Source organism: Oculina patagonica, chromosome 9 (genome assembly GCF_052425735.1).
Source record: "Oculina patagonica isolate OP01 chromosome 9, crgOcupat, whole genome shotgun sequence".
NCBI lineage: Eukaryota > Metazoa > Cnidaria > Anthozoa > Scleractinia > Oculinidae > Oculina > Oculina patagonica.
This window is the reverse complement of record NC_135766.1, coordinates 6,098,685-6,124,730: the sequence shown is the minus strand read 5'-3', so window position 1 is coordinate 6,124,730 and position 26,046 is coordinate 6,098,685. Positions and strand designations below refer to the sequence as shown.

The 26,046-nt window shown below is 38.7% G+C and overlaps 3 protein-coding genes and 1 pseudogene across 3 annotated transcripts; 2 read left to right on the top strand and 2 right to left on the bottom strand.

Annotated features, from left to right (window-relative positions):
• Positions 1-177: 177 nt before the first annotated feature.
• Positions 178-3,260, bottom strand: LOC144665489 (general transcription factor IIH subunit 5-like). The gene is made up of 2 exons (XM_078526721.1): positions 3,161-3,260; positions 178-775 (listed from the first exon to the last, which is right to left on the bottom strand). Exons 1-2 carry the CDS (start codon positions 3,193-3,195, stop codon positions 592-594), a joined length of 219 nt encoding a protein of 72 aa, XP_078382847.1. The 5' UTR covers positions 3,196-3,260; the 3' UTR covers positions 178-591.
• A 1,754-nt stretch (positions 3,261-5,014) lies between these two features.
• Positions 5,015-15,785, bottom strand: LOC144665486 (uncharacterized). Its single transcript, XM_078526718.1, has 2 exons — positions 15,494-15,785; positions 5,015-5,643 (listed from the first exon to the last, which is right to left on the bottom strand). Exons 1-2 carry the CDS (start codon positions 15,783-15,785, stop codon positions 5,501-5,503), a joined length of 435 nt encoding a protein of 144 aa, XP_078382844.1. The 3' UTR covers positions 5,015-5,500.
• A 49-nt stretch (positions 15,786-15,834) lies between these two features.
• On the top strand, positions 15,835-17,659 carry LOC144665484 (kinetochore protein spc24-like). Its single transcript, XM_078526714.1, has one exon. It carries the CDS (start codon positions 15,946-15,948, stop codon positions 16,522-16,524), a length of 579 nt encoding a protein of 192 aa, XP_078382840.1. The 5' UTR covers positions 15,835-15,945; the 3' UTR covers positions 16,525-17,659.
• A 2,689-nt stretch (positions 17,660-20,348) lies between these two features.
• LOC144665478 (melanopsin-like) lies at positions 20,349-24,175 on the top strand (annotated as a pseudogene).
• Positions 24,176-26,046: the final 1,871 nt, after the last annotated feature.

Genomic DNA, 26,046 nt, shown 5'->3' with positions numbered 1-26,046 from the left:
TAGTTTTTAATAAACTCTGTTATTATGTCAGAGTTAGTCACCACCCCCTCCCCCCCCCCCCAAAAAAAAAAAAAGCTGTTTTCTTTCTCAGGTTTACCTGCAGTCAGGCATTCAATAAACCCAATCACAGGTCATTCAGCTATTCTTAGGTTAAATAGAGAAAACATGACGTTGTAGTTGAGGTAAAAATGTTGCCTACTATTTTATTATCATTTTGCAATAACCAAGGCGATGGGATCCAAGCAAAAAACACAATACTCATTCTCTCAAAAGCTAGTTTGGAATCATTGTATGGTAAGCTTGATTTGCCATGTTGCATGTCTATAATTATTAGAAGTTAATTCTTGACAGCAGCAAATGCTCTCTTGTCTATCCTTCATGTTCACCATATCAGATCTTTGGTTTATACAATGAGGAACAATGTTGATCCAATACTGGCAATTGAATGACCATCCATTTTCAATATTAGTCCAATGCTACAGCCTTCCATAACAGGCTGTTAGAACATCGGTTTAAACCTCTGCCACACATCAACCCATTCACATAGAAGCTGTTGTGGTTGATTACAGTTCCATGCAGATCTGTTAATTTTCAGTTGGTTTGTGCGACGTTGAAGGAATTATTATCCATAATTTCCCATACTTTCTCCTGCAGAATTGGAACAATTTCTGCAGACACAAAAAGGTGTGTCTCATCCAGATCCTCTATCACAAACTTTTTACCCAAAATTATTTTCTCGTCAAGGTGAAGAAGAAACTGCTTCACTGCAGGATCACTAAATAGAAAAAGAACATAACATAAGTTTACAAATGATCGCTTGAATTGGTCTCCATCTCAAGAGAATGGGTAGGGGACTTCCATCTAAAAGGGAGACTACTTTGTAAAAGCCTCCAAGGGTTTCCTTAGTCTTCCTCCCAAATGCATTGTTGGTCCAGATCACCAACACAGTATGACTGCATTTTTTATTTATTTTTGTCCTTGATGACTAAAAATACTGACATTTTGTCCTAAACACCCCCCAATGAAACCACATTCCACATAATTATTTCACCACTTAGCGAGACAACAAGCGTCCCAAGCATTTTTTTAAGGAAATCCACCTCCCTGGACCTTCGCTGTGGCTAATATTTGGGAAGAATAAGAGCCTCTGCATAAATCGGGGCACAGGCAAGTGTTCCATACTTATTGCGATATGCCTGCAACAACACTGTTGTCTCTTACGGTAATTTGGTGGCAACTCCAATTTGGCAGGCTGGGATCTAAATATGATCCAGGCAATACTCGTTGTCCTTGCATTTCTTCATGCAAGCTAATGTGCAAGCTTTGCACATGAACATTTAAAGATTTGATGCAATTCATGCAGAGCCCTTTCTTGTCAAGTATATCAGCGGAAAAGAAAGGGTTCTGCTTGCAGGGTGGTCAAGAATAAAAAAAGGGTTTCCAGTACCCACGTTTATACCCTGGGTGCTAAGTCCACCAACCTGGGGTCATGTAAACAGGCTGAAGCATAGGGGCTGTGTACCAGTTTCACTGGCAATTTCCAGTGATATATTTCATATATAATTTATAATGTCATTATTTAGGTTCTGAATGACAGATATTCCATAAATTCAACTTAGGGAAAGTTCATTTAATATAACAAGAGGGGGGGGATGAAAATATTGAAACTCGAAGCTTGAAATTTTAGCAGCCCCCCTTGCTAGCGATTCAATTTTTTAGGAGCCCCCCCTTTGGTAGTAGAAAAAATTTCAGAGCCCCCCCCCCTTCAATTCCTTTGCTCCCCTGATAAAAGATCGCTAGACTGTCTCAAATACATTTACCATTATTGTCTTCAATGGTTTCTACTATGACAGACTTGAGATCCAGTTGTGATGAGATCCCTGTTGAGTTCTTGAGTATTTATTGATTTATTGTCGCAGAGGGTCACTGAGAACTGAGAACTACCAATACTTGATTGATAGATTTATTAAAGCTGCAAAGTAGTAAGTTTTTGCAATCAATCTGACATCCAGTAAGAAACAAACAGTAAAATTTTTTGTTACAGAGTAATCGTTTTTATAGTTCCCGTTAGCAGATTTTGAAATCTTGTTGAAACAATGTGGTTTTATTATAAAAAGGCCATCCCGATAAAATGTTTCGTTTCCCATCGCCCCGTCTCTTGTGATGGTGGGTCGGTCGGTCGGGCAAAAAAAAAAAAAAAAAGAATGAGCACTTGAAGGGTTCTGGGCTTCAGATTAGGTCGGGCTGCTAAGTAAGATAGCTTGATTACAAAGTCAATTCGAAAACGTGGTCTTTTCGTTCTTTATCGGGCTTATCAAATGTCTAAAAGTCTTTAAATAACTTAGTATGGATGTTTATTATTATAAAACAAGATCGTGTGCTTGTAAATTAAAGTACTTGCTTCTCTGACTAGTAAATCTGGAATTTTTTTTTTTTTACTTTTCGAAAAAAAATGGGTCGGTCGGGCGATGGGAAACGAAACATTTTATTGGGATGGCCAAAGGTTGGGCATTTCTAATTTTTAAAATTTTCTAAAGCATTTTTGGGATGAACAAGAGTAATAATTACTGAGACTACATTAATATTTTGTTATATCTGTAAACCATGTGATATAGCTGAGTTGTACAGGTCATTAATCTGTTGAGTTGAAAACCATCCGATCTGTATGATGATGTCATGTGTTGGTTTTGAAGTATACAAATTTTCGGAGCCCCCTTCCTAGCCCAACAATTTTTTCAGAGCCCCCCCTCAATATCTTCATCCCCTCCTTGTCATATTAAATGAACTTTCCCTTAAATATTGATTTAATGTATAAGCGTAAGCTTTATGCAGGCAGTATAGACCAGTATATAAAAGAATGAAACAACATGAGAAAAAAAATTAAGTCAAAAGTGTCCGACAGTGGGACACATCATAACCATTGTAAGTAGAATTTCTTCTAACGCATGGAAAATTAAGCTTTAATTTTCTTTATATTGCAAAAATAGAATGATCTGTACTGACTTTAATAGCTACTAGCATTCATAGCCAGGCAGCAGTGACCCGGCAATGCAAAAGAAAATCAAAATGTCCGATAATGCAAGTATTTTAGTCACTGTGTAATGGAAAAAACTCGAACTCTCCGACGTTCTTGTTCTCAAAAAATGTCAAAGGAACCTACCATTCGACTAGAACACCCTTCGTGACATTTACCATCCTGAAAATCGACGTCCAAATGATTCCTTCCTACCTCCACATCTCAAAACTCCCAATGAAGGTGAAACGAACATGTGACAGCTTGGTAACCGCTTACCGGTCTCAAGGTGGGGAGTGTTGCAAGTCATTGATGTCACATAAAATTATAGGTTTACTACAGTGCCGTAGCAAGGACCGTAGCAAGGGTGACAGCAAGGGTAAAATAAGTGGGGGGGCACACGAGCGCCGTAGGCGCGAGCCGCTAGGGGGGTTTGGGGGCATGCTCCCCCGAAAATTTTGAAATCTAGAGGCTTGGAAATGCTATTTCCAGCGTTCTCCAAGAGCTATTTGTGATTTACGCATATCGCAAATTTGAGATATTTTTGAGACATTTTGACATTTTTGTGACATTTTGAGACATTTTTTACACATTGTTGTCACGATTTCTGGTTTGTTTTAGTTTTTGGCTGTTTAATATTGTTGTGCATCTTCCTACGTACATTGAAAATGAAAAGAAGTACAAATGTTATTGTTTCAAACCTATCGGGAGATAAAATTTTATTTTCAACATTTTATATAGGCTCGATTTCCGCCGCCTCCTCGAGTCCGGTCTTTGTTGCGCGGGCTCATTTTCCCGAAAAACGGCTGGAAATCGAGCCTACATTTTATACAGGTCTGTTTTTTACTTTTTGGGAAAAAAACTGGGGGGGCACGGGCCCCCCGGCCCCTCCCCTTGCTACGGCACTGTACTATGTGTAATAAGACCTGTTCTTGGCATTCCAATGGTACAGGAGATTAACCATACAACGGTCATCACCATTGTACAGTCATTTTAGAACTCATGATCCAATCTTTTCGTAGCATCCAAAATATCATTTTGCATTTTGTTTGATCCTTGTTATAAAAGCGTTATCTGATTATAAGCTGCCAAAGATATCCCAAAAATCTTTTGAACCCAACCAGCCTGCCCCACCGTACCCCAGATCGCTGAATATAAGGTTATAGGTTGTAGTCAAGAAATCTTCACTTCCGTGTTTCATTTGCCAAATCGGTCATTTCTCGACAACAGCCAGGAGTTTATGTTTATGTTGTGCAACATCATTCCCAGGTTCCTGTCCATTCCGTCACCCTCTCTCTGCCACTCCAGGGGATGGGAAGGAGAGGACCCTGGGAACAAATGATGTGCTGATCTGAAACTCCTTTGTCCTCTTATAATAGCTCAAGTCATGAGTTGCCAGCCTCTAGGAAGCCAGGCCATGCTGGCTACCAACAGCATATGGTAAGTTAATTGGTGAATTTTAGGATTTTTCCTAAGACCCCCCACCCCTCTGGAAATTCCAATAAGGTTCAGACATTTCCTTATAGTTTTCAGCCTTGAGTCCTCTCTCACCCCCAGGAATTTCCAATCCCCTCTGTGGGGAGAGTATGAACATGAGCATGAACCACACATTGTGCTCCAGGATGATCATTGTAGAAATGTTGTCACATTGTGCGTCATGCCTTGCCATGCACCCCTCCCCCCAATAAACTCACAACAGAGCAACAAAGGTTAATTAAGTTTGTATGCTTTAATAAAATTAATTTTCAAGCAATTACAATTCTATGCTGTTTTAAAGCGAATAAAACTCAAAAGAAAAAAAAAACTCAGTAAAAGGACAATCATGATGTAATTCCATCATCCCCGAATATCCTTGTTAAATTTTAGAGGAATCGATGTTCAAAATGTAGTGAATCAAAGCTATACAAGATAGCACTCCGTCAAGAAATTTGGCTAATGAATTTATTAATGAGCAAGGGTCCCGCGCGACCTTAAATATCGTTATTCTGTCACATGAGTTAAAGTAAATGAGACAGTTTATTAAATGCAAGCAGTTCTACCTAGCAAACAGGGCTTTTAAAAGAAGCTGACAGCTGGCAAATTAATCACCATCTATTTTGTGTTTTGGCTGATTACTCTGCTGGAATTTTCTCTGATTCTTAGTAAAAGATGGCAAAATAAGCCACCTACCTTAACAATAAAGCTGCCTACTTCAAAACTTTCAGACAACCCTGTGGCAAAACTGCCAGCTATACAGGCTTACTAAGACATTGCAGTATTTTCAAGTTTTTTTCAGTAATGCCGCATTTGCCAATTTTTCACAGTAATGCAGTGTTCAGAACCCTCCATTGCCCATCTCATTCTTGTGTACATCAGATAAGATGCTTTTGTTAAACTGGAACTTGATGAATAAGACTAGCCAAAGGGGTCTCAGAAATGTAAATAATGCTGTATAACAATCAGGTAGACTTGCTTATCTAGCTTCAGCACTGAAATTATGCTATTTAATTATAGATCTTTAGAAATTATTCTCTGCTTGTCATTAAGATTCCAGTCTTGTAAGGCTTGCCTTAGGTTATGTTGTGCATCCTCGAAGCTTGGATCAATCCTAAGGGCTTGTCTAAGGTCTTCAACTGCCTCCTTATATCTACCTGTGGTTCAAAGATAATAAGAATAAATTAATAAGTTTATTGACGAGGGGTGTCGCCTTTATGAACCACCAAAACTGGTAAAGCAAGGTTAGGTCAGGGAGGGGAGAAGGGAGGGTCATAATGTTTTCTACCTCCATTCCTTCCTGAGTTACTGGAATGTCCAATAAATGCTTTATCACACCTTGTACCTTTTAAACCTGGCACATGTCTCCAAACGTTTTTTAAGGTTAGTACACAAGGTGATTGAACTAGTCCCCTCATGAAAACTTTTCAATGGACTTGTTGCGGGTGTGCTGACCTTGATAATTATCAATGTTGCCAAAACTGTGGGTAGGGGAGGAGTGAAGTCCTGCGGGGTACTGCCATATATGGGCTATATAGGTATGTGCTGCGGGATAGGGTATGGTTTTTGAGGTTCTCTGTTCTTAAATAGCGTATCATTTTTGCTCCTTTTGGCATTGTGTTCCCAGTGTGATCCTTAGTAAGGGGGCCTATTTCTATCAGCTTGATAAACACCCAGTTAAACGAGAAAAAAGGTATCTTAAAACTGAACTATCTGTTCAAGTATAAGTAAAGCGATTTTATAAAGATTGGTGTTTTGCCGTGAGCCGTTAGCCATTATTTGGTTCGACACTGACGGAACGCTTCTCCTCCCTTTAACAAGGATATCAATTTTCGCTTTCTTTATCTAAATAGGGTCAGGGTATAAGAAACTTTTTCACACCCCTATCCAAAACTTATGGGAGTACCCCCTCCCCCTCCCCCTTGGTCAAGTATTGTTTGGGGTAAAATAATCAAAGATCTCTTCGAGATATCGACTTTTTTTGCATGAAGTTAGTATGAGTAGAAGGTTTATCCTGGGCATTGTTGTTCGAACTTATCATGGAAGAATTCAATCGTCTTTCAGTTCAAGCATTTTTTTATTTTCGCGGAGTAAATGCTGTACTTGTCAGTCGCGACGGCTGGGTGCTTTGCGACTCATATACTTTGGCTTGGTTAAAAAAGGTAAACTGACGTTTGCCTTTAACATGTTTAATCGAAATAGTTGTTTCCTTTCGAGTTAGAAAGATTTCTACTTGGCTTAATGCAGAAAAATAACGCCTGATCGCAGGTTAGGTTACGCACGACAGAGTTACCTTTTGTCTCGTCACGCAATCTTAACCCCACATTGAGAGTTATATTTTCGTTTGGATATTACCAAAAGCCGCTTCTCCTCGTTATTCTTTACCTTACGGCTACACATCCCATTTCTAACGACTACATTTCCAGCAAAACAGTTGCTGTTTATTTTTCTAATGGCGATGCATTAACTTCTGAACGGAAGAAACATTTAACGTTTACTGCTTCCACCGGAAGTAATTTCACAACAGGCTACAAAACCGACACTTAAAAGAAGACCACCAGCTGCAAGTCTACAATGTACAAGACCAGTTTTCTGTTTTAAAGAAATGCCGCACGAAGTTGGACTGTTTAATTTACGAAATGCTCTTTATTAGAAACATAAAGCCGAAACTTAACACGCAATCAGATTCTGTGCGTGCTAAACTGTTTATTTAAAATCTTAATATGCTAATACAGTTGAACCCCTATTAAGCGGCCACCCTCGGGGAAATAGCAACTGGCCGCTTAATAGAGGTTGGCCACTTAATAGGCGTTTGTCAGAAATTAGCATAAGGTCTTTTTAAAAGGTAACATTATTTCAATACAAAATAAGGTGAAAAGGAATAACGGAATCACAGGAAGACGACAATAAACCTGTGTTTGAATGATTTTATCGGCCGTCACGGTCTGAGATTGTTGGAAATTAATTTAAATATCGTATATAACATTCTTATTGGCCGCTAAATAGAGGTAAAAACAATAGAAGAACGCTCATCGGGGCGGCAGAAAGGTGGCCGCGGCCGCTTAATAGGGGTGGCCGCTTTAAAGGGGTTATATTTACAGTATTTCACTGACAATATTTTCAGGTCTTTAGTCACTGGCCGCTTAATAGGGGTTGGCCGCTTAATGGGTGGCCGCTTAATAGGGGTTCGACTGTATATTATCACACCCTAGATCACTATATAAGCCTGAACTCCGTATTATAATAAAACTTTTTTTTTTTTTTCCACATATTTATTGCCATTGTTTTGCAAACAGAAATTTTACAATTTTACAGACTTATATACAAATTTGCGGTGCATATATAAACCAATGACACCGTTACAATATACCTATGTACTATCTTATCTATTTACCATTATCTTACTCGTAAGAACTTATGATTTAGCTATTATTACTTACATATAAATGCCATCTAGTCTGAAATTTGCTCTGCATATTATTTTTTGCTGCTATATACTTCTCAGTTCTATATTTTAGATCAACTAGTCCTTTAAATACATCAATATTTGGGATTTTTGAATGTTTCCGACTCAACCAGATATGCAATTTTGCTAGAATTAAAAAATAATTCAACAAATCACTTTTTTCTATTTTCCCAATGAACACGTCTTTTAGCGTAAGTTCCTCCTGTTGGCCTGTTAATACAAACCAGAAATTTTTAAAGTGTTCCCAAAAGAGATGTGTCAAAGAGCAGTGGTAGAATAAATGATATACTGTTTCTGACTCATTTTTACAAAATGTACAAGTATCATTTGGAACATAACCGATTTTTGCTAACCGCGTATTAGTGAATGTAATATCATTTAACAGTTTAAATTGAAAACTTCTAACAAAGGTTTCCGATAAAATAGACTTTAAATTAAGAAAAGCCTTTGACACAGTTGTATCATCTAATCCAAAATCTTCTTTAAGTTTATTAAAACCCCTCGATACCGTTGCCCTTTTTGAGAGTAGCAGTTCATAGAATTGCTTACTTTTACAAGTTACTGGGTCAAGTACCTTTTCATTAAAATGAAATGTTAGTGAATCTATTTCACTTTCATTTCCATCTAAGGCTTTTAAGTGGGTGGGAATTGCACATCGAATCCCTGACCACGTTAAAAAATTTGTGTGTCTCAACCCTTCATTTTTTGCCCTATTATATGATTCCACGTTATCCTTATTAAATTGCATCTGGTTGGTTAGAATGATTCCAGCTTTAACGTAATTGTCAAAATATATACTCTTACCATCTATTTTAATTAGCTTATTGTTCCAGATTATACGTTCAGATATAAGAGGCCTGGTAGAGGAATCATTTCTAAAGTCAGCCCACCATTGGAGAAATTCGCTATAGAAAGGGCATTGAAAGTTGTAATCGTTAACATCATAATTACATCTCAATAGAAAAGTGCCACCGTAACTGTCAAGCATTTGATTAATATAAGCTTTCCATGGTGCAGAGCCCTCAGAAAATATTCTACCAAGCCAGGCTAATCTTAAAGATTTAATTGAAGTTTCTACATCTATCAGCCTTAGCCCTCCAAATTTAATGTCATTAATTGTTGCTGCTCGTGCTATTTTGTCAGGCCCATTCCATAGGAAGTTATATATAATAGTGTTAATCTGCTTGATGAAATCTTGTGGAGTTGGGAGAACTGAGAATACATATATCATCTTCGAAAGCAAAAAGGATTTAATTATTGTAACTTTTCCAAGCAGTGAGAGACCTCTGCAACGCCATAACCGCGTGTGCAACTTAATATCTTTTAGTTTTTCATAAAAGTTTTTCTGCAATTGTTCAGTTTCGTTATATGTAAAAACTATTCCAAGTGCCTTCACTGTATTTACCCATTTAAGTCCCAAAGGTGCCGCTGTATTATTTCGACAAGAGCCAATCCACATAGCTTCAGTTTTGGTATAATTGACCTTTAAACCCGAACAAGTTTCAAATTGATCTAGCAAATGAAAGGTACGTTGTACACAATCAAGATTTGGCACAAACACAGTGAGGTCGTCAGCATATTGTACGAATTTAAATTCCTCTCGCCCTATTTTAAGTCCTTGAATTTCTGTTTTACTTCGGATCGCAGTAGCTAAAATTTCAGCTGCAATAATAAAGAGATATGGTGATAATGGGTCGCCCTGCCTGACTCCTCTCTGTACATCGAAGTAAGATGTGCACATCCCATTATTTATCACACAGCTAGATATATTTTTATAAAATGTTTCTACCCATCCTTTAAAACTAGGTCCAAAACCAAACACGTCTAAGCACTTTAACATGAATTCCCAATCGATGCTATCAAATGCCTTTTCGAAGTCAATAAAAAGTAATATACCTGGTATATTTTGCTTCTTTGTATAGTCCATAATATCTATAATTGATCTTGCTGCTTCGCCAATGAACCTACCCTTTACATAACCGGTCTGATTACAGTGAATTATTTCCGGTAGGACTTTAATAACTCTAGCTGCAATTACTTTAGATGCAATTTTCGCGTCTACATTAGTCAATGATATTGGTCTCCAGTTTTCAAGATAGTTTCTTTCTTTTCCTTTCTTTTCAATAAGTGTTATAACAGCTTGTTTCTGTGAGTGAGACATTTCCTTTTTGTAAAAAGCTTCATTAAATGAATCAACCATAAATTTGCCTAATAAAGGCCAGAATGCTTTATAAAATTCTATTGGAATTCCATCGTTTCCGGGCGTTTTACCCGTGTGAAAAGAGCCTAATATATTTTCGCATTCCTGAAGAGTTATTTCTCCCTCACAATTTGTGCTTAATTCCTCGGAGAGTCTTTTTAAATTTGGATTTTGAAAGAAGAAATTAGCTTCATCACCGTTTAGATTAACTTTTTGTTTACTATAGAGCTTTCTATAAAAGCATTTTTCAGCGTTGAGTATTTCGAAAGGATCAGTTGAGATGGACCCACTGACAAACAGTTTACGTATATGCTTCTTAATATTATTACGCTTTTCTAAATTTAAAAAATATTTAGTATTTTTCTCACCATGTTCGTGCCACCTTGCTCTGGAGCGAATGATAATTCCCTCTACTTTTTCGTCATATAATGCTTCTAACTCACTTTTAAGTTTTTCAGTTTCTAGTCTAGTTGTTTCGCAAGGGTTTTCCTGAAATTTTCTTAGCATGTCTTGATGCCTGGCGTTAAGTTCTTCCTCCCTTCTCTGTCGGTCTTTTGACAGCTGCTTTGAATAAATAATTGAGCTAGTTTTGATTTTAAATTTAAGCCAGTCCCATTTTGCTCGCTTGTCTGACAGATCTCTTGCATCTTCCAGCCAATTGGGTAATTCTTTACTTATCATCTCAACATAATCAGGCCTGGCCAGCAGGGAAGTGTTTAGTTTCCAGAAACCTGGTCCCCGTTGACTATCTTTAATATCTTCTAGTTCTAATATTATGGACGAGTGGTCAGTTTTTATTGAAGCTTGAATATCAACATGCGTAACTAAGTCATTTAACTTGTCTGAAATTAACCAGTAGTCAAGTCTGCAAAAGATGAAAGGGTGGCTTTTGCTCCATGTGAAGCTACAAGTGTTCGGATTTTTAATACGCCATATATCATGAAGACTAAATTCATTTTGAATGTTTTCTATTGAATTGATCACATGTTGGCGTGGAATTAGTATTCCACCCTTTTTGTCTAAGGTTGGATTTAAAGGACAGTTGAAATCTCCGCCTATGATGATATTGTCATCACTGTCAGGATCCATTTCTCGCAATGTTGCCGACAGATTTTGATAAAATCGAACTGCCTCTGCATCTTTATTTGGACCATAAAGATTTACTAATAAATAATTTTTGTCTTTTATTCTCACCTTAAGTACTATCGACCTGCCATTGGACTTTAGAAGCTCATGTTGAATTACAATGTCCAGACCGCTCTTAATTAATACAGCAACACCTCTGGCGTTCGAGCTCCCGTGGGAGAAAATGATTTCAGAGCCCCATTCTTTTTTCCATTTACACTCATCATTTTCTGTTGAATGCGTTTCTTGAAGAAAGATAAGATCTGCTTTTTGTTTTCTACACCAGGTGAAAATAGCCCTACGTTTTCGAAAGTTGCTGAGGCCCCTCACATTAAGAGATAGCAGTTTCAGACTATCGGGTTTGATCTTAGAATTTGCCATTTGTCATTTGCCTAGGAAATGTTTTTCCCCTGAGAGATGTCATTGTTGAAGTTTTCAAAAAATTAGCATGTCTGAGCAATTGATAAGTTCGCAATTGGCAAAATATGTGGACTTTTGCAGACACGAAACAAAAACAGTACAACAAACACACACACAAACATGAAAACGAAAGCGTACTCACCGCAGCTCTGCCTGCCAGGTATCCGGTACACTTTCGCCGAGATCTCTAGCCAATTTCGTCGAATAGTTTAAGTTAAGCTAAGTTAACTAAAGGTTAAAGAAATTTTGAATAAATAATTGTCATCACGGTCTTGTAATAGAGTAATGTCTTGACAATGTCTTCTACACTTTCGGTAAATAGAATGACTTTAAGTTTCCTGCACTTTCTTCCTTGTACAAGATTTTGGCGGGAACACTCCAAGGTATAAATGCGAACTGTACTCCAGGCTTTGCTTTGATGTTTGGAAGAAAGTCTTTCCTCAACTTCGATCGTTCGTCGCGTACAGTTTTCGAGACATCATCCGATATGAAAATTCCTGCTTCTTTATACTTGTTATCCTTTAACTTGCTTGCCGCTTGCTTGAGAAGAAATACCTTGTCGGTGTACCTGAGTAGGTACACATGTATCGGTCTTGGCTTCGGCGTGTCGTTCTCAGAAGGATTTCGTTTAATGCTGGTTCTGTGCGCCCTCATCACTTCAATTCTCCTTTCAAAATTCATGTGGTTTTGAAAGAGTTCAACCTCAATAAATTCTTCCATCGAGGTATAATCTTTCTCACTGCCTTCTTGAATGCCCCAGATGACCACGTTGTTTCTTTTGGAGCGGTTTTCTAGGTCGTCAATCTTCTCCTTCAGAACTTCAACCTCCGTCTTATCCGCTTTCAGCAGTAAATTAGACTTAGACTCCTGGATTTGCAGGTCTGTTTCCTGAAAGCTTTTTTTCAAGTCTTCCACGTCCTTGTTAATTGTGCTTTGCGCCTTCTCCAGCTTGTCAAGCTTGTTTAACATTTCGGTCTTCGCTGTAATAAGCACGTCCATCTTTGCAAGAATGTCGTCCAGTTTGACAGAGTCGGCCGTCATTTCCAATTTTCGCGTTCTAGACCTTGTTTGTATACTCATAAATAGATTAATATCAAAAAAGCTGCAACATCTGCGATTAATTGCGGGAAAATAACAAAAATGGCAGAGAGCTCGGAGGAAACGTCCTATCCACGTGGAGTCATGCGCACTCTCCTATTATAATAAAACTTGATAATGATGACATGGCGTCATCGAAACGTCGTTCTATTTTCCTATCGCTTATTTTTCTTCTCAAATGTTTCACAAAACATTTTGTTATTCGAAAGCTACAAAAACACTTATAAATATCACTTAACACATTTAATGATGTTGCAATTAGCGAAGCGCACTAATGACGTCACAGAATTTGACCCCCGGTGTGAGTCAAAATTCGGACACCGCTCTGTAAGAGCAATGTATGGTTGGCGGGCACTTTGGAGGCATATTTAGCGATTGTTTCACAAAACCATGGCCAGATTGGCTCGGACTTCGGAAAGCCTTACCTGTGCAACGTAGAAAGCTCAAACCGTGGTTTGAAACAAAAGGTTTGTCAAACAGAGCGATTATTCAATAAATGTGTAAAATGTTTTACTCTCAGTTATTGAATGGATTATAAAGGCCTGATTTGCTGCCGCGATTTGCTGAAAGAAAACATTTATTTTTATGAGAAATGCAAAGCGTTTACACTGTTCTTAGTGGCACATTTTGCAACACAACAGAGCTAACCTCAGATTTATGCCACCACAAAATTACACAAAGAAACGCTCGTCAGATCGGTCCCCTTGCCTGACTCGAATATTTAAAGAGGTCAATTTCGTTACACAATTGTCGGGGCAAATACTATTTAATATACACTGTTCGAGCTCGGCAGCTGTAGCTGCAGTCTGTAATAGTAATGGGGATAAATAATAGCTTTATTTAAATCAAACCCGCCGTCAATTCCATTAGAAAGGCGTTTGAATAGCATAATCTTTTCGCCCTCTATCTATCATGTGTCGAAACAGATCGGATGGCCGGCGATCAGTGCCGTCAAATTCGGGAAGAATTCTGAACTTCTTGCAACCGACGATCTTTCCGGTGTCTAAATGAAGCAAACATACAAGTGCTATCCTTCGCAATTATATAATTCGATAGTAATTCGCTATCCGCCGCTTAAATTTCTCGGCAGCCTGAATAATTTTGCACTGGAAATCAAGGTGTCATTACCGGATCTTCAACTAATAAATTCAATTTTGGGCCATTTTTTGGATACCTTCAATCTGTTTTTCACTTACTAAAGCAAAAATGTTTGAAATCTATCATTTTTCGAGCCTTTCGAGAATCTCGGCCTCAAATTGTGCCTTTCTCGCCCTTTTTTTCTTGTCAAGAATGCGTACCCTCCATACAAAGCCTTTGCCAAAACTAAAATTGTTGTCCGACTCACGACTCACTGTGGTGAAATCTATTTTTAGTAATAGTGCGCTTTGCTAGGTGATGTTGCAATTCTAAATTGTGCAACTCAGCAGAAATAATCAATTGTCACGAAATGAGTTCCCTTTGGTTAACTATTAGCAACGTTTTAGTGTGTTCGTGCGGGTAATGTTTGACCTCCTGACCTCTTTCAGTGCTTTGGCTAAATTAAAGGCACGGCGCCGCACAGTAAAATCTTTAGAAAAGCAGTCACTTGAGAAACACACAAGTCGTGTTTGCGTTAGTCACGGAGTGAACGTGACATGAATTTCCTTTACCACGTCATCTTTTGCTTTTTAAAGCCTAGCCGGAAAAATGCCTGCTTACGCATGCAAATATTTATTTTGTTCCGAATGTTCAATAAAATAACCCAAACCAGTTCATTTAAAAGAAAGCCAAATCACGCCTAGCCTGCGAATACAGCCGCCTCTCATTCGCGTCCTTGTGTTTCTCCGTTTAGCGTCTTCCGACAAGCTTTTGGTAATTCCCCTGGCGCGATGACGTGTATCCCGTGCTTTGACACATTCTTGCTGAGCTTGCAACTTACGTTTCGATTCTCAAAATACCGTAAACTCAAAACAAAAATTGGGATATCCAGAAAATAAGTCGTTGTTTTGCAATATTTAACACGTTCCGGGTAAATTGTACGACTTGTACTTGCTCCGAGCCAAACGCTTGAGTAACACAACAATAAATATTTCACACAAACAGAGCGCAGAGTATTCAAACTGAAAATAGGTGAATGATTATTTATAGCTACAAGCGAGAGATCGCGTGACATGGGTCTGACGTAGTGGTAGTTTTAAATAGCTTGGACATGTCCAAGCGGTCTTTGTTTTCGCTATGTGATTTTAGGTTAAATTAATATTAGCGCCTAAAGACTTGTACCAGTAAAAATTGCGTTCTTAATCGTTTTAAACTTCGCTGCCTCCGAGCGCTGAACCCCTTACATTCTTAATTGGTTATGTGACGTAAGATTTGGGCTACTCACGTTTTTGATTCTTATATAATGTTTGTAAATTTGACAAGTCACGTTTTTTCTACAAGAACGGAAGTGCTGAAGCACAACTATAGAGCGACACTTTACAAGTCACGCGCTTTGATCACCCACAGCGGAAAGTATTCCCTTGAGAAATTAAAACAGTCCCTTGAGAGTTAACAAGAATGCAATCCCTTCCGGTTCAGATTTTAGCCCAGGTAAACGCTATTCTACTTTTCTTGCTTGTAAACAAGCAAAAAAAGTCGAAAAAAGGCTAAACTGCAGAATACCTAGCGACTTTATTGCATTCCATTTTATAAGAGCAATTTTTTAAGTAACTTAACATACCCATTCTGTAATGGATCTGTCCTCTATTGTAGTAAGGTACTGCAAAGTCTTTATCAAGTTCTATGGCCCGAGTGTAGTCACAAATGGCATCATCAAAATTGACTTGCAAATATTTCAAGTGTCCTTTGTCATTCCATGCACATGATAACAAACGTTTTAAGGATTCTGATTGCTCCTTGTATTGTAAAGCAAGCTCAGTGACCTTATCTAATTCTTTTAGGGCGTCGTTGTGACATCCATTACTTTGTAAAAGCTTTGCACGGTCGTAAAGAACTGCAAGGTTGTCCGCCATATTGGAGGCCGAGAGAAGTCTGGACACTACTGCACTAGTCGATTGGGACTGGAAACTAGTTTGAAGGCAGGCCGCCATTTTTCAAAATTACAGTTTTGTTTACTGTTTGTAAAACGAATTTGCTGATCAAGTCTGTAAAACCTTCGCAATTTTAGTAACAATGTCCTTCAAAGAAGCATTAGCAACCCCTAATGAAGTTATAACAGTTCTTGCTAGCGCAGAGGACGAAGAGGTTCTGGAAAAGGTCGCAAATATCTACAACGACATCCAAGACGCTCGATCGGTTCAACAAGAAAGCGTAAAATCGACATTACGAGGCCTGAGTAAAATACTGGCTCAGAAAGAAGAGGAGGAGAAAGCTTCGAGAATCGACGAAAATTCAAAAGGAGTAGAAACCCTTCAGGTGGAGAAAGATTCTACCATAAAGCACATCGAAAAGTTGGAAGCTGATGTTAAAGTTTTTGAGAAAAAAATCACTGGCAAAGAGGACGAAATCAAGGAATTAATGGAGAAGGCCACAGAAGTAAAAACCAACAGCGTCGAAGTTCTTCCGCAAACGAAATATAATTTCAGCTTGTACACAAACGTCAGCCACATTAGATGGGATTATGAATGTGAAGAAGACCAAGTAAAAGGATTCATTGCAAACTTGAACGATGTTAAACCTTTCTGTTTTAACAAAAGCGAGAAGTCAAAATACGAGATGGTGAACTCGCTGTGGGATCTGCTAGAGGCCTGATGAGAACTACAGATTGTTAGGCAAAGTGAAAGATATACCTTATAAGGATTTGACGGTTTTAACTAGATTAAGAAAATTGCAGTTTTTAAACAACATTTTAGAAAGAGTGCAAAGTTTGATCATAAGAAAATGCCATTGTTCGCCAAAAGGATTGTATTTCACACATGAAAGATCATCACAGTTATGTAGGCAACTTATGAACCTATAGTTGAATCCCGATAACTCAAACCCTCAATAATTCGAATCTTTTTTGATTCCCCGCCAAGTCATGTTCTTACTAATCTTACCCTTGATAACTCGAATTCTCAATATCTCGAACCTTTTTCGATTCCCCTTGAAGGTTCGAGTTATCAAGATTCAACTGCATCAATGTTAAGCCGCTGGGAGGAAGGCTGGGCATAGGCCGGGCATTTGAACTAAGCTGAGACTTTCTGTTCAAATGCCCAACCCCAGGGCATTTTGTGGATGTTCAAAAGAGTCACTTAACTTCAATAAAATGTAAGAAAGTCCATTAAAAGGGTCAAAAGCCTGCCTATGCCCGGCTTCCCCACCCCCCTCCCCAGCAGCTTAATATTGATAGGAGCAGTTGTGAAAAGAAAGCCTGAAAAAAAAAATCAGGCTTGAACAGGATTTTAGGCTTTCGTTTTGCAACTAACTTACATAACTATGATGATCTTTCATGTGTTAAGTCTCTCTCCTGCAGTTCCAATATATAAAATTTCATATATTTACTTTCAAAAGCCTAGATTGTATTGGAATGAGAAAGTACTGTTCTGGAACTATCCATGCCCCTCCCATGTGAGAACAGGTGGTTTTGGTTTGAGCCTCCAACCAACTGCAAATTCCAGTTCAGCCTCAATTTCCAATGCCCTTTCTTGGGGTGGGTATGGATACTTCCTGAACCACACTGTACATACGTACTGACCAGCGCAGTACTTGTAATGGCAGTTTTGTCCCTAGTAACCTGTAAACAAAAGCAGATTTCTGCCTGTTGTTTCATGTTGCCAAAAAAAAAAACATCAGTAACAGACAAACAGGTGCATAGAGATAGATTATACATAAAACTGAGGATAATGCCATATTGCTTTTTATGTAAAATTTCTTATACTTGTACAATAAAATTTGGATACCTTTAGCTGGGTTTCCATATTCAGTGGTGGATCCAGAGGAGGGGTCTGGGCCCCACCTTTTTGGACAGAAGGGAAGAGAGAAAGGACTGCAATACATTTTTCCAGTCAGGGATTTTTTTAAATCTTGCGCCAAGCTGGGTTAAGGAAAGTCTCCAGAAACATTTAATTAAGCCTCAGAATTTTGGAAAGAGTCCTAAATTTAGGAAAAAAATTCTTACTACAAGCCGACAGAAAGCTCGACTCGCAGTCTAAGTGTTAGTAGCATCTCCCCGGATCGAATGTAACGACAGCCTGAAAAGAATGCTAATTACGAGAGACGTGACTATCGTAGCTTTGCGGTAACCCAAAACGTGGGGCCGGTGAATTTCGAAACCGACTGATGTTACAGATGATAAGCACTGTCGGTCGATTAAATAGCTCCAAGACGATTAGCCCCATGACGAGAAGCCCTAAGTCTGAAGATGATTAGTGGTTATTAGCTCCTAACCTAAAAACGATTAGACATGCGATTAGCCCCCGGCCCGGCATGACGATAAGTCCCGAAATAAACTAAAACTTAAATTTCCTTCATTTTCTAAAGGATTGGGCAAAGCACACAGAATCACCGTGGTAAGACATACTGGTCATTACGCCAAGAGAATAAAAACAGAAACGAGCCGATTAAACAGTTGGAAATACTGATTTAAATACACAGATTAAAATACTGGGTAGAACTGTTTTACTAGGAACAAAATAATAGTCTGGGTAGGTAAAAATTCCAAGGAAATATTTTCCACTTGAAATAAACGGGAAAAAAGAAAACTACAAAATTTAGTTAACCTGTGATCTCGCTTATTTTTCCGCACCCTTATTTATTCTTCACTTTTCAATTAAAAAAGCACTTTGAAATGGAAAATAAAATAAGGTATATTTAAAAGCCGAAATTTCGATAAGTTGAACGGCCACAGATATAATGATATACTGATAAAACCTGTCGACCATTAAATGAAAAATATAAAGTATAAAATTTCGCGTTCAAAAATTTTCAGAGAAATTAAACCACACACTTCCCTTTGAAATAAGCTTATCCGCAGCCGGTAGCCGGAAAATTTCTCAGCCAGTGTATCAGATTAAAATATAGGGCGTATGTAGCCGGTTATCCAGGATTTTAATTCAATCAAGGGTTTCTGACGTTTTTTGCCTAAAAGTATTTTTCGCTGTTTATTTGTTGTAGATTCTAGCATTAGTCAATTTCAAAAGTGAAGGACAAGAAATTAGTAACCAGCTTTGAACAACGGGGCTCTGTGCTTCACGACATGTTTTTTATATATTTTTTTTAAGACGGCAGAGCTCAAGGGACAGATATTTCTTTTAGTCCGAACAATATAACGTAAACATTGAAACTTGTAACTTGCGGACCGCTTTTACGATTTGACAACCCTAACGGGTTACGAATCTGCTTTTTAATATGCTGATTGTGAGAACTTTGAGACTATCAGTGGGTTTTAAAACAATAAGATTTGTTTCTAATCTCACTTAAATTTCAAGACAAAAAATTTATTAAGGAATCTGTTTTCGACGGTTAAAGTAAATGAGAAAAACAGCTACTGTCGCTTGAGCATTCCAACGCAGGATATACCGTCGAACAGGCGAGACGAGGTTGTCGCGCGCGCAAAATTGACAACTTTGGTTCCTAAAATCGACAACTTTGGTTATTTCTCGCAGTCGCGAAATCTTTTTTATACGTGGGGACTTTTGTGAATTCACCTGGCTTTACGTGCTAAGAATAACGCAGAGCTAGACAATTTATGGACGTCCGTACGTTTTCTTTGTTCGTGTTCTTAAAGCATGTAAAAACAGTTTAACGCAGGCACGTAAACGTTACGCGCCATTAGTAGCAATCAAGCCCTATAAGGCATTTGAAAACTTTCGTCAAAATCTAGACAGACTGCACGGAGTCTAGCCCAACATTAATAATTATATATAGATAAAAAAACAGTTCAAAAACTTAAATTGAAAACAGTAGTTTAAATAATAAGAAGAAACACGCAAAAATCTAAGGAGGAAAAGATTAAAATAAGCCAAGCTAAAGTTTATCGCTGTATCTTAAAAACACGGAAACGTTGTACATATATATCCGGCGTGAAGAAAAAGTTAAGTTCTATCGTTAGGATAATTATAAAGACGCCATCTCGGCTCGCTATCTCTGCATGGTGTCAAAACACTATATCTTTTCAGCTACAAAGCTGATAGCTTCCGTATCAGTGATAAATTCCTCCCCCCAGGCCATTTATGGAAAAAGTTAACCTATAACCCCCCGAAGTTAAATGACTTTCGCATATTTTTTTGTGCACGAAATTTTTCGCCGGAAACGCGAGTTTCTCAAGATCACTCAGGCACTGAGATGCTTTAAAAAATCTTGAGTCAACTATCTCACATGCCCTCCTCATTTGATGAAAACTACACTCTTAAGCGCTTTCGTGTTTTCTTTTTTCCCAGGCTAAATATAACTAAAAGCGGCTTGAAAATGCGTGTTTTATTATATCGGCCGTTTTATCATAAGATTTTCGTCTCATCTAAGCTATTTGAGGTTTTATGTTACGTCATTTAGCATAATAATATGGGTATAGAGTTTATTTGATGACAGCTACTTGCAAATTCAACTTCCGATGCTCTAGAAAGGTCAGCTAAGTTTACCAGTGTTTACAAAGTTGAGTTCTTGAACCAATTTCAACAAATAGTGCTCTTGCGTTGATCGAATTTACAACAATTATTGGTGACATCACCAAGGCAACCATTTCGCCCCAGGACTTTTTCTGAGTCGAGTTTGGGATTCAAAGCAAATACGCCGAACCACGATCAAACAACGAACTTCAACACAATGGCGCAAAGTTTACAAAGGCTTACATAATACACAATCATCTCTTATGGTAATAGCTTCAAAGAACTGTTTAAACACTAAAAGGCTATTGGTCAACATTGGGACCATTAAAACACAGACCTGTCGTACGTTCGATTGAGGTAACAAATCTATTCACCACAGGAAGAATTTTTCGTGCGTGAAATTAACCAAGATCTGTGGATAACAAGAAGTTTTATTTAGTTCAATTGATTTGCTGGAGTTTTAACTTAAATAAGAGGAAATCAAGGCTATATCTGGATGGATTCAAGGCTTAGCCGGTAGCAAAGCATGAGTACAAATGGTGTCGGAAGTTATAACGGTTCTTTGCTCGAAGACAAATATGGAAGTGCAAGAATTGCGTCGGTTGTTTATCTGTGTGCTGTCGGAGTTTGCGGGATCATTGCAAATTCTCTGGTGATTTTTGTATTCTGGAAATATCCAAAGCTCAGGACGGCTGCTAATCTGTTTATACTTAATCTAGCATTCTGTGATTTGATGCTATCGATTTTTGACAACACTTTCTCCATTGCTTCCACGTTGTACGGGGAATGGTTATTTGGTCGAGCCGGTTGCATCTCGTACGGATTTTTCCATTACTTCTTCATCTGTTGTACTGTTTCAACGCTTGCTGCGATTTCTGTGGATCGTTTCTTCTTTATTACTAGGCCGAACCAAACTCGAGCGGTTCAAGTAATTACGAAAAGAAAGGCGATTGGAATATTACTGATAATCTATCTGTACACACTGATGTTTACTTTTCCACCATGTGTCGGATGGAACAAGTTTGTGGAGGAACCAATCTTCTTCAGTGGTTGTTATGTCAACTATGGCGATCAGAGAACCTCGTCTATCGTTTATTCAATAATTGCACCGGTTTTTCTATTCATGGTCCCACTTACAGTGATGATTTATTGCTACGCAAGAATTTTCCTCGCCGTTCGCCGGAGCACACAGCGTACCATTGGAAGAACGCTTGGCACGCCGACTTCTGTCAAGAAGAAATACCCACTGTTGAAAAGAACTCACATACAGACAGCCAAAATGATAATTGTTGTCATATTTTTCTCCATGATTGTATGGGTACCTTATGTGGTTGTTTCCTTGATCAAGGCAGCTAATGGCCATATTGACCCGCTTGTGTCACACATTACTGTTCTCGTTGCTAAGTCGTGCGTGATTTACAATGTGCTTATCTACGCGATTCTAAACCGCAAACTAAAAGCTGCGATCTTGGACCAGGTTGGACGCAATTTGCTGTGGACGGCAAAGTTTTTCGCTTGTCGGTTCCCCTAGTTCCGGAAATAACCCAAACAGGAATCGAATCAGTCGAATTCTAAGCGAAACAGAAGTACCATCTCATATCGCGGAAGCTCAAAAGAATCGACTGAGTACGTTGACAATACAACAATCCACCGAGAATGTTCAAGACCAATATTCGAACCACCTTTCTCCGCCCTTCACTCCTAAGCTAAAGAACGGTGTTGTGAAGAGCGTAGAGTTCAAGGACGGTCAAAGAAGGGACACTGTGTTAGGAACTTCAAAAGAGGAGTTAGAAGTTGTTATAAACGGCAATGGCACGGTTCCGCACGAGTCAAATGGTGCTGTTTATTCTGAGCTTTCCTTGCGACGCAAGAAAGTCTCAAAGATCCAACGACCTTCCGATGTGACTCGTGCTAGTAATGGATCTCTAGTTATCGCGGACGATAGAACGCCTCAAGAGATTGCTTCGTTGCAGGGTGCGAGCGAAAAAAGTGCGAATTTGAATTCGGAATATGTAACATTGTCTCGCGATGGTATCCTGCCTGGCGGAGAATTCGAAAGAACAGAATCACATGTGACCGCTGAAACACCGCTTTGTAGTTTACCAACAGAATCAACCGGCCGACAATTTCAACGTGTTCATCACCTTTATTCGTCAAGGTCGGCCAAGAATCCACGCTCGCAAACTTTATCGTCGCCTTCTCAATTGTACAAGAAAGGTGCGCGTCCCATTAGCGCGCAAAACGTGACGAAAAAGATTTCTCCCGATTCGAGTCTTCCGCGCGCGAGCACGAGCACAGATCAAGACAGCGATCTCTCGAGGGGGCATTCTCGCGAGGGATCTTTTGTTCAGCGATCAGCCAGCAGTTCACAGAGGCCTAAAAAGCCGCGATCTGGGAATAGAACAAACGCACATCACGCGCCTTCGCGGAGGAAAAGTTATGCTAGTGGCAGAAGGGGCAACATAGACCCACTACACACTTCAGCGCAAGAATTGTTGGAAATACAGAACTTCTGGAAGCGAATGAGTCTCTGTTTAGACGATATTGATCTGGATGAAGTAACCAGAGAGATGGAAATGGTTTAAATACAAATATTTTTCTATAAGAAGTCTTTTCCTTTACGTCAATGAAATTGACCACGCGGGTCCACACTTCACGCGCGACATCGCGCGCGATACTTTCGCTCGTGCTAAATTTTGACAAAAGAAAATTTTATTCTCTTGATTTTGGTGCGTAAAGGGAAAAAACTTCTTACAGTGTAATAAGAGTATTTTTAAGGGTCAAATATTTATAAAAGAGTGTTACTTTATTTTTGAAACATAACACAATTGTTATAATATCCAATTTGTCAAGTTTGGTTGTTATTTTTCAAGTGCCTTTAATATCAGCATCGAAAATTTCCGCCTACCTTCTTTTCATAAAAATACTCAACTTTTGTGCCTCTTTCTCAAACAGCCAACAGTCTTTCCATTCTGAATGCATTTCCTGCTCAAATAAATCGTTTAAATAGGCTACATTTTTGGGAGACTAACGAATTTGTGATTTTATTAATGCTTAACTAAATTCGCTCAACTTAGTACCTGCAAAATATGTTACTGCTCCCCTCAGTGACATTTCAAATTTAACCTGTGGCTCACTGTTATGTTGAAATACTGACACTGACTGAAATTAGCTATTTTGGAAGGTTTTATCAGCTTGCAACTAAAGTGATTTTGAATTTTTTTTTGTGGCTGTTTGAGAAGGAAAGTGGAAATCTTGATTTGTTTGGCACAATGTCTTTCTTTTGTTTTTTATTCAGACTCTACGAAATTGAAACTTGTATAGAATATTTATTGTTGAGATGACTTTCTATTTTTACTCAGTGTAAATTTCATTCGAGGAGTAATTCAGTATAAACTGTTTTCTGTAAATATCGTTCGTTCTCATTGCTTGTTATTTGAAATCCATTTGAAAGAAGGACATTATTGGGTTTTCCTATGCAAAGCAGCAGCTTTCAAAATGTTATATTTTTGAAAAAGTAAAGTTGATATTCTTTAGGTTGTTTTGTTATCGTTATGGCTTTCAGCGACATTCTTTCGAAGATTCTAATGGCGGTTCGAAATTTGTGACAGTTTTCTTCTTGCGCGTCACGCGTGTAACTCGCGCGTCAAGCGCTGTCACGCTCATTGTACAAAATTCATTGTGTTTTTTTTTTTTCATTTCGTTCAATGCCCAAGCTAAGACTATACATTCGTTAATATCATACTGTTATTGTCTTTACAGAAGATGTTTCATATCAAAAGAAAACTGGAAATACGTTCTGAAGTAAATTTTAAATAAAAATGCACTATGCGTCAAATTAATTGATTGTAGTCGTTCTTAGTTATAATACAGTAAAGGAAAACATTTACCCTCAAACAAACGTGCAAGGTTTACAAAGTATAAAGAAAAGCTAAAAAAACTATTGTAAGCAGCTGTTTATTCGCTGACAGCTCTCGTAATGGGGGTAGATCTCAGTTCGGACAACGTTGTTCTATTGAGTACTTTTGAAGAAGACGAACTTTCGCTGCTGTTAACAGCGTTTTGTTGCAAGTTGCAATAAACTGGACCAGAGTCTCCCAAATCGTTGCTGATCAGACATGGTTCGTACGGGTCATGGAGAAACCTAGAAAGTCATAGAATGTTAGGATTTTATTTTCCAGTCCCGGAAAGTCATGGAATTTAAGTATGGGTCATGGAAAATGGTACTGATTGTACAAAATAAATTAAGCAGGGTATTTTCTGTGAAGAAAGGGGTGAAAACGTACCCGAAAACAAAATACCGGTAGTTTTTGAAAATTTCCAAGAAAAATGGTCAAAATTTGGTCATGGAAAACTTCTGAAAAGTCTTGGAAAAGATCATGGAAAGTCCTGAAATTTAAGCTCAAAAGAGTACGTATCCTGTCGTAAAGATTCGACTACCCCTTCTTGCGATATTTTCTTCTATACCATGCAGTGTTAACTTTCAGACTACAAAGTGAGTCACTTCACAATCAGTCTGAAAAAGCAACATTTTTTCCAGCGCAGGTAAAAATTACACTTGAACCCCACTTTCGGACACTCGCTTAATAGAACATCCCGATATTACTGACGAACAGTTTCGTTTGTCCCGACAAAAAGCTCATATACTTTCTCTAAAATTCACCCGCTTATTACGGACACCCGTCAATACGGGGAACGGACAATTTTCCGGTGTCCCAAGTGACAAACTCTTATACACATATACATCGTCAACTCCTCGCTTTACGGACACTTTATCTGTGCACCGTTAATTTTCAATGTCAGGATTATTTGCTAGTTGGAAACATCGTACCCAGGCCGAATAGTGACAGATTTTGGCCGATTAAAACAGTTTTATTACAAAAAGAGTAGCAAAATAGCTTGCCCGGTTTGATCAGTTCTTTCTTCCGGTGTTTGTCCTTTGTACTGCAGTCCTTTAATAAAGTTTTTTTGCATGATCTGCCTATTCAAAAGTTTCACATTCTTGGTCTTTTGCTACAGCCATTGCAGTGTTTTATTGCTGTTAAAATGCCTGCTTAATATTTCTTGTAAAGAAGGAAAGACGCGGACCCTGTTTTCAAATGAGTCCACTGTCCAGTTTCAAGAACCGAGTAAATGGCGATTTTAGTCCGAGAGCATGCGTAGATACCCCGAGAATACGGACACATTGGCATATCCCCTTGATGTCCGTATTAACGGGGGTTCCACTTTGTCCTCGCCGGCTGTCTTTTTCGGGGGCGTCACTGAGCTGGCCGCTTTTACAGGCAAGACAGGCCTGGCTGCAACCTCGTTCCCAGCTTTTCCCTTGGTAAATACCAAGGGAAAAGCCCTGGGAACGAGGTCCCGACTGCGCGCGGTCCGTCTGCTAAAAAATAACTTTTATCACTATATCTTAACGGTGTTCCGGCTTGGTAAAAAACAAGAGAATATTTTCTTGTTTTCTTGTAAAAAGCAATACCTTATTAGAAATACTGAATGGGTCGGTAGCTTAAGATGAAATAAATGAGATAAAGCGAGAAACCGAGAAGTAGCCCCGCTAAGCTTCGCCCGGCCAGAGGGGTCACATGGTTCTCCGTAGAGTGCGCGCATCGGCGCGAGTGCATGTGCACCCTCGGTAACGAGGAACCCAGAAACGATTCACCTGTCGATTGACAACACAGGATATATATCCTTCCGCCCGTTAAGATTCTGTTCTCGTGAGTTCACAAAAAAAACTATCGAAAATTTCGGC

Coding starts and splice junctions, on each gene's coding strand:
- LOC144665484 (XM_078526714.1), top strand. CDS start 15,946: ATGTCCTTCAAAGAAGCATTAGCAACCCCTAATGAAGTTATAACAGTT.
- LOC144665489 (XM_078526721.1), bottom strand. CDS start 3,195: ATGGTAAATGTCACGAAGGGTGTTCTAGTCGAATG. Junction 776..3,160: donor AAGGGTGTTCTAGTCGAATG/GTAGGTTCCTTT, acceptor TTTTCTATTTAG/TGATCCTGCAGTGAAGCAGT.
- LOC144665486 (XM_078526718.1), bottom strand. CDS start 15,785: ATGGCGGACAACCTTGCAGTTCTTTACGACCGTGCAAAGCTTTTACAA. Junction 5,644..15,493: donor ACAGATCCATTACAGAATGG/GTATGTTAAGTT, acceptor TTTGAACCACAG/GTAGATATAAGGAGGCAGTT.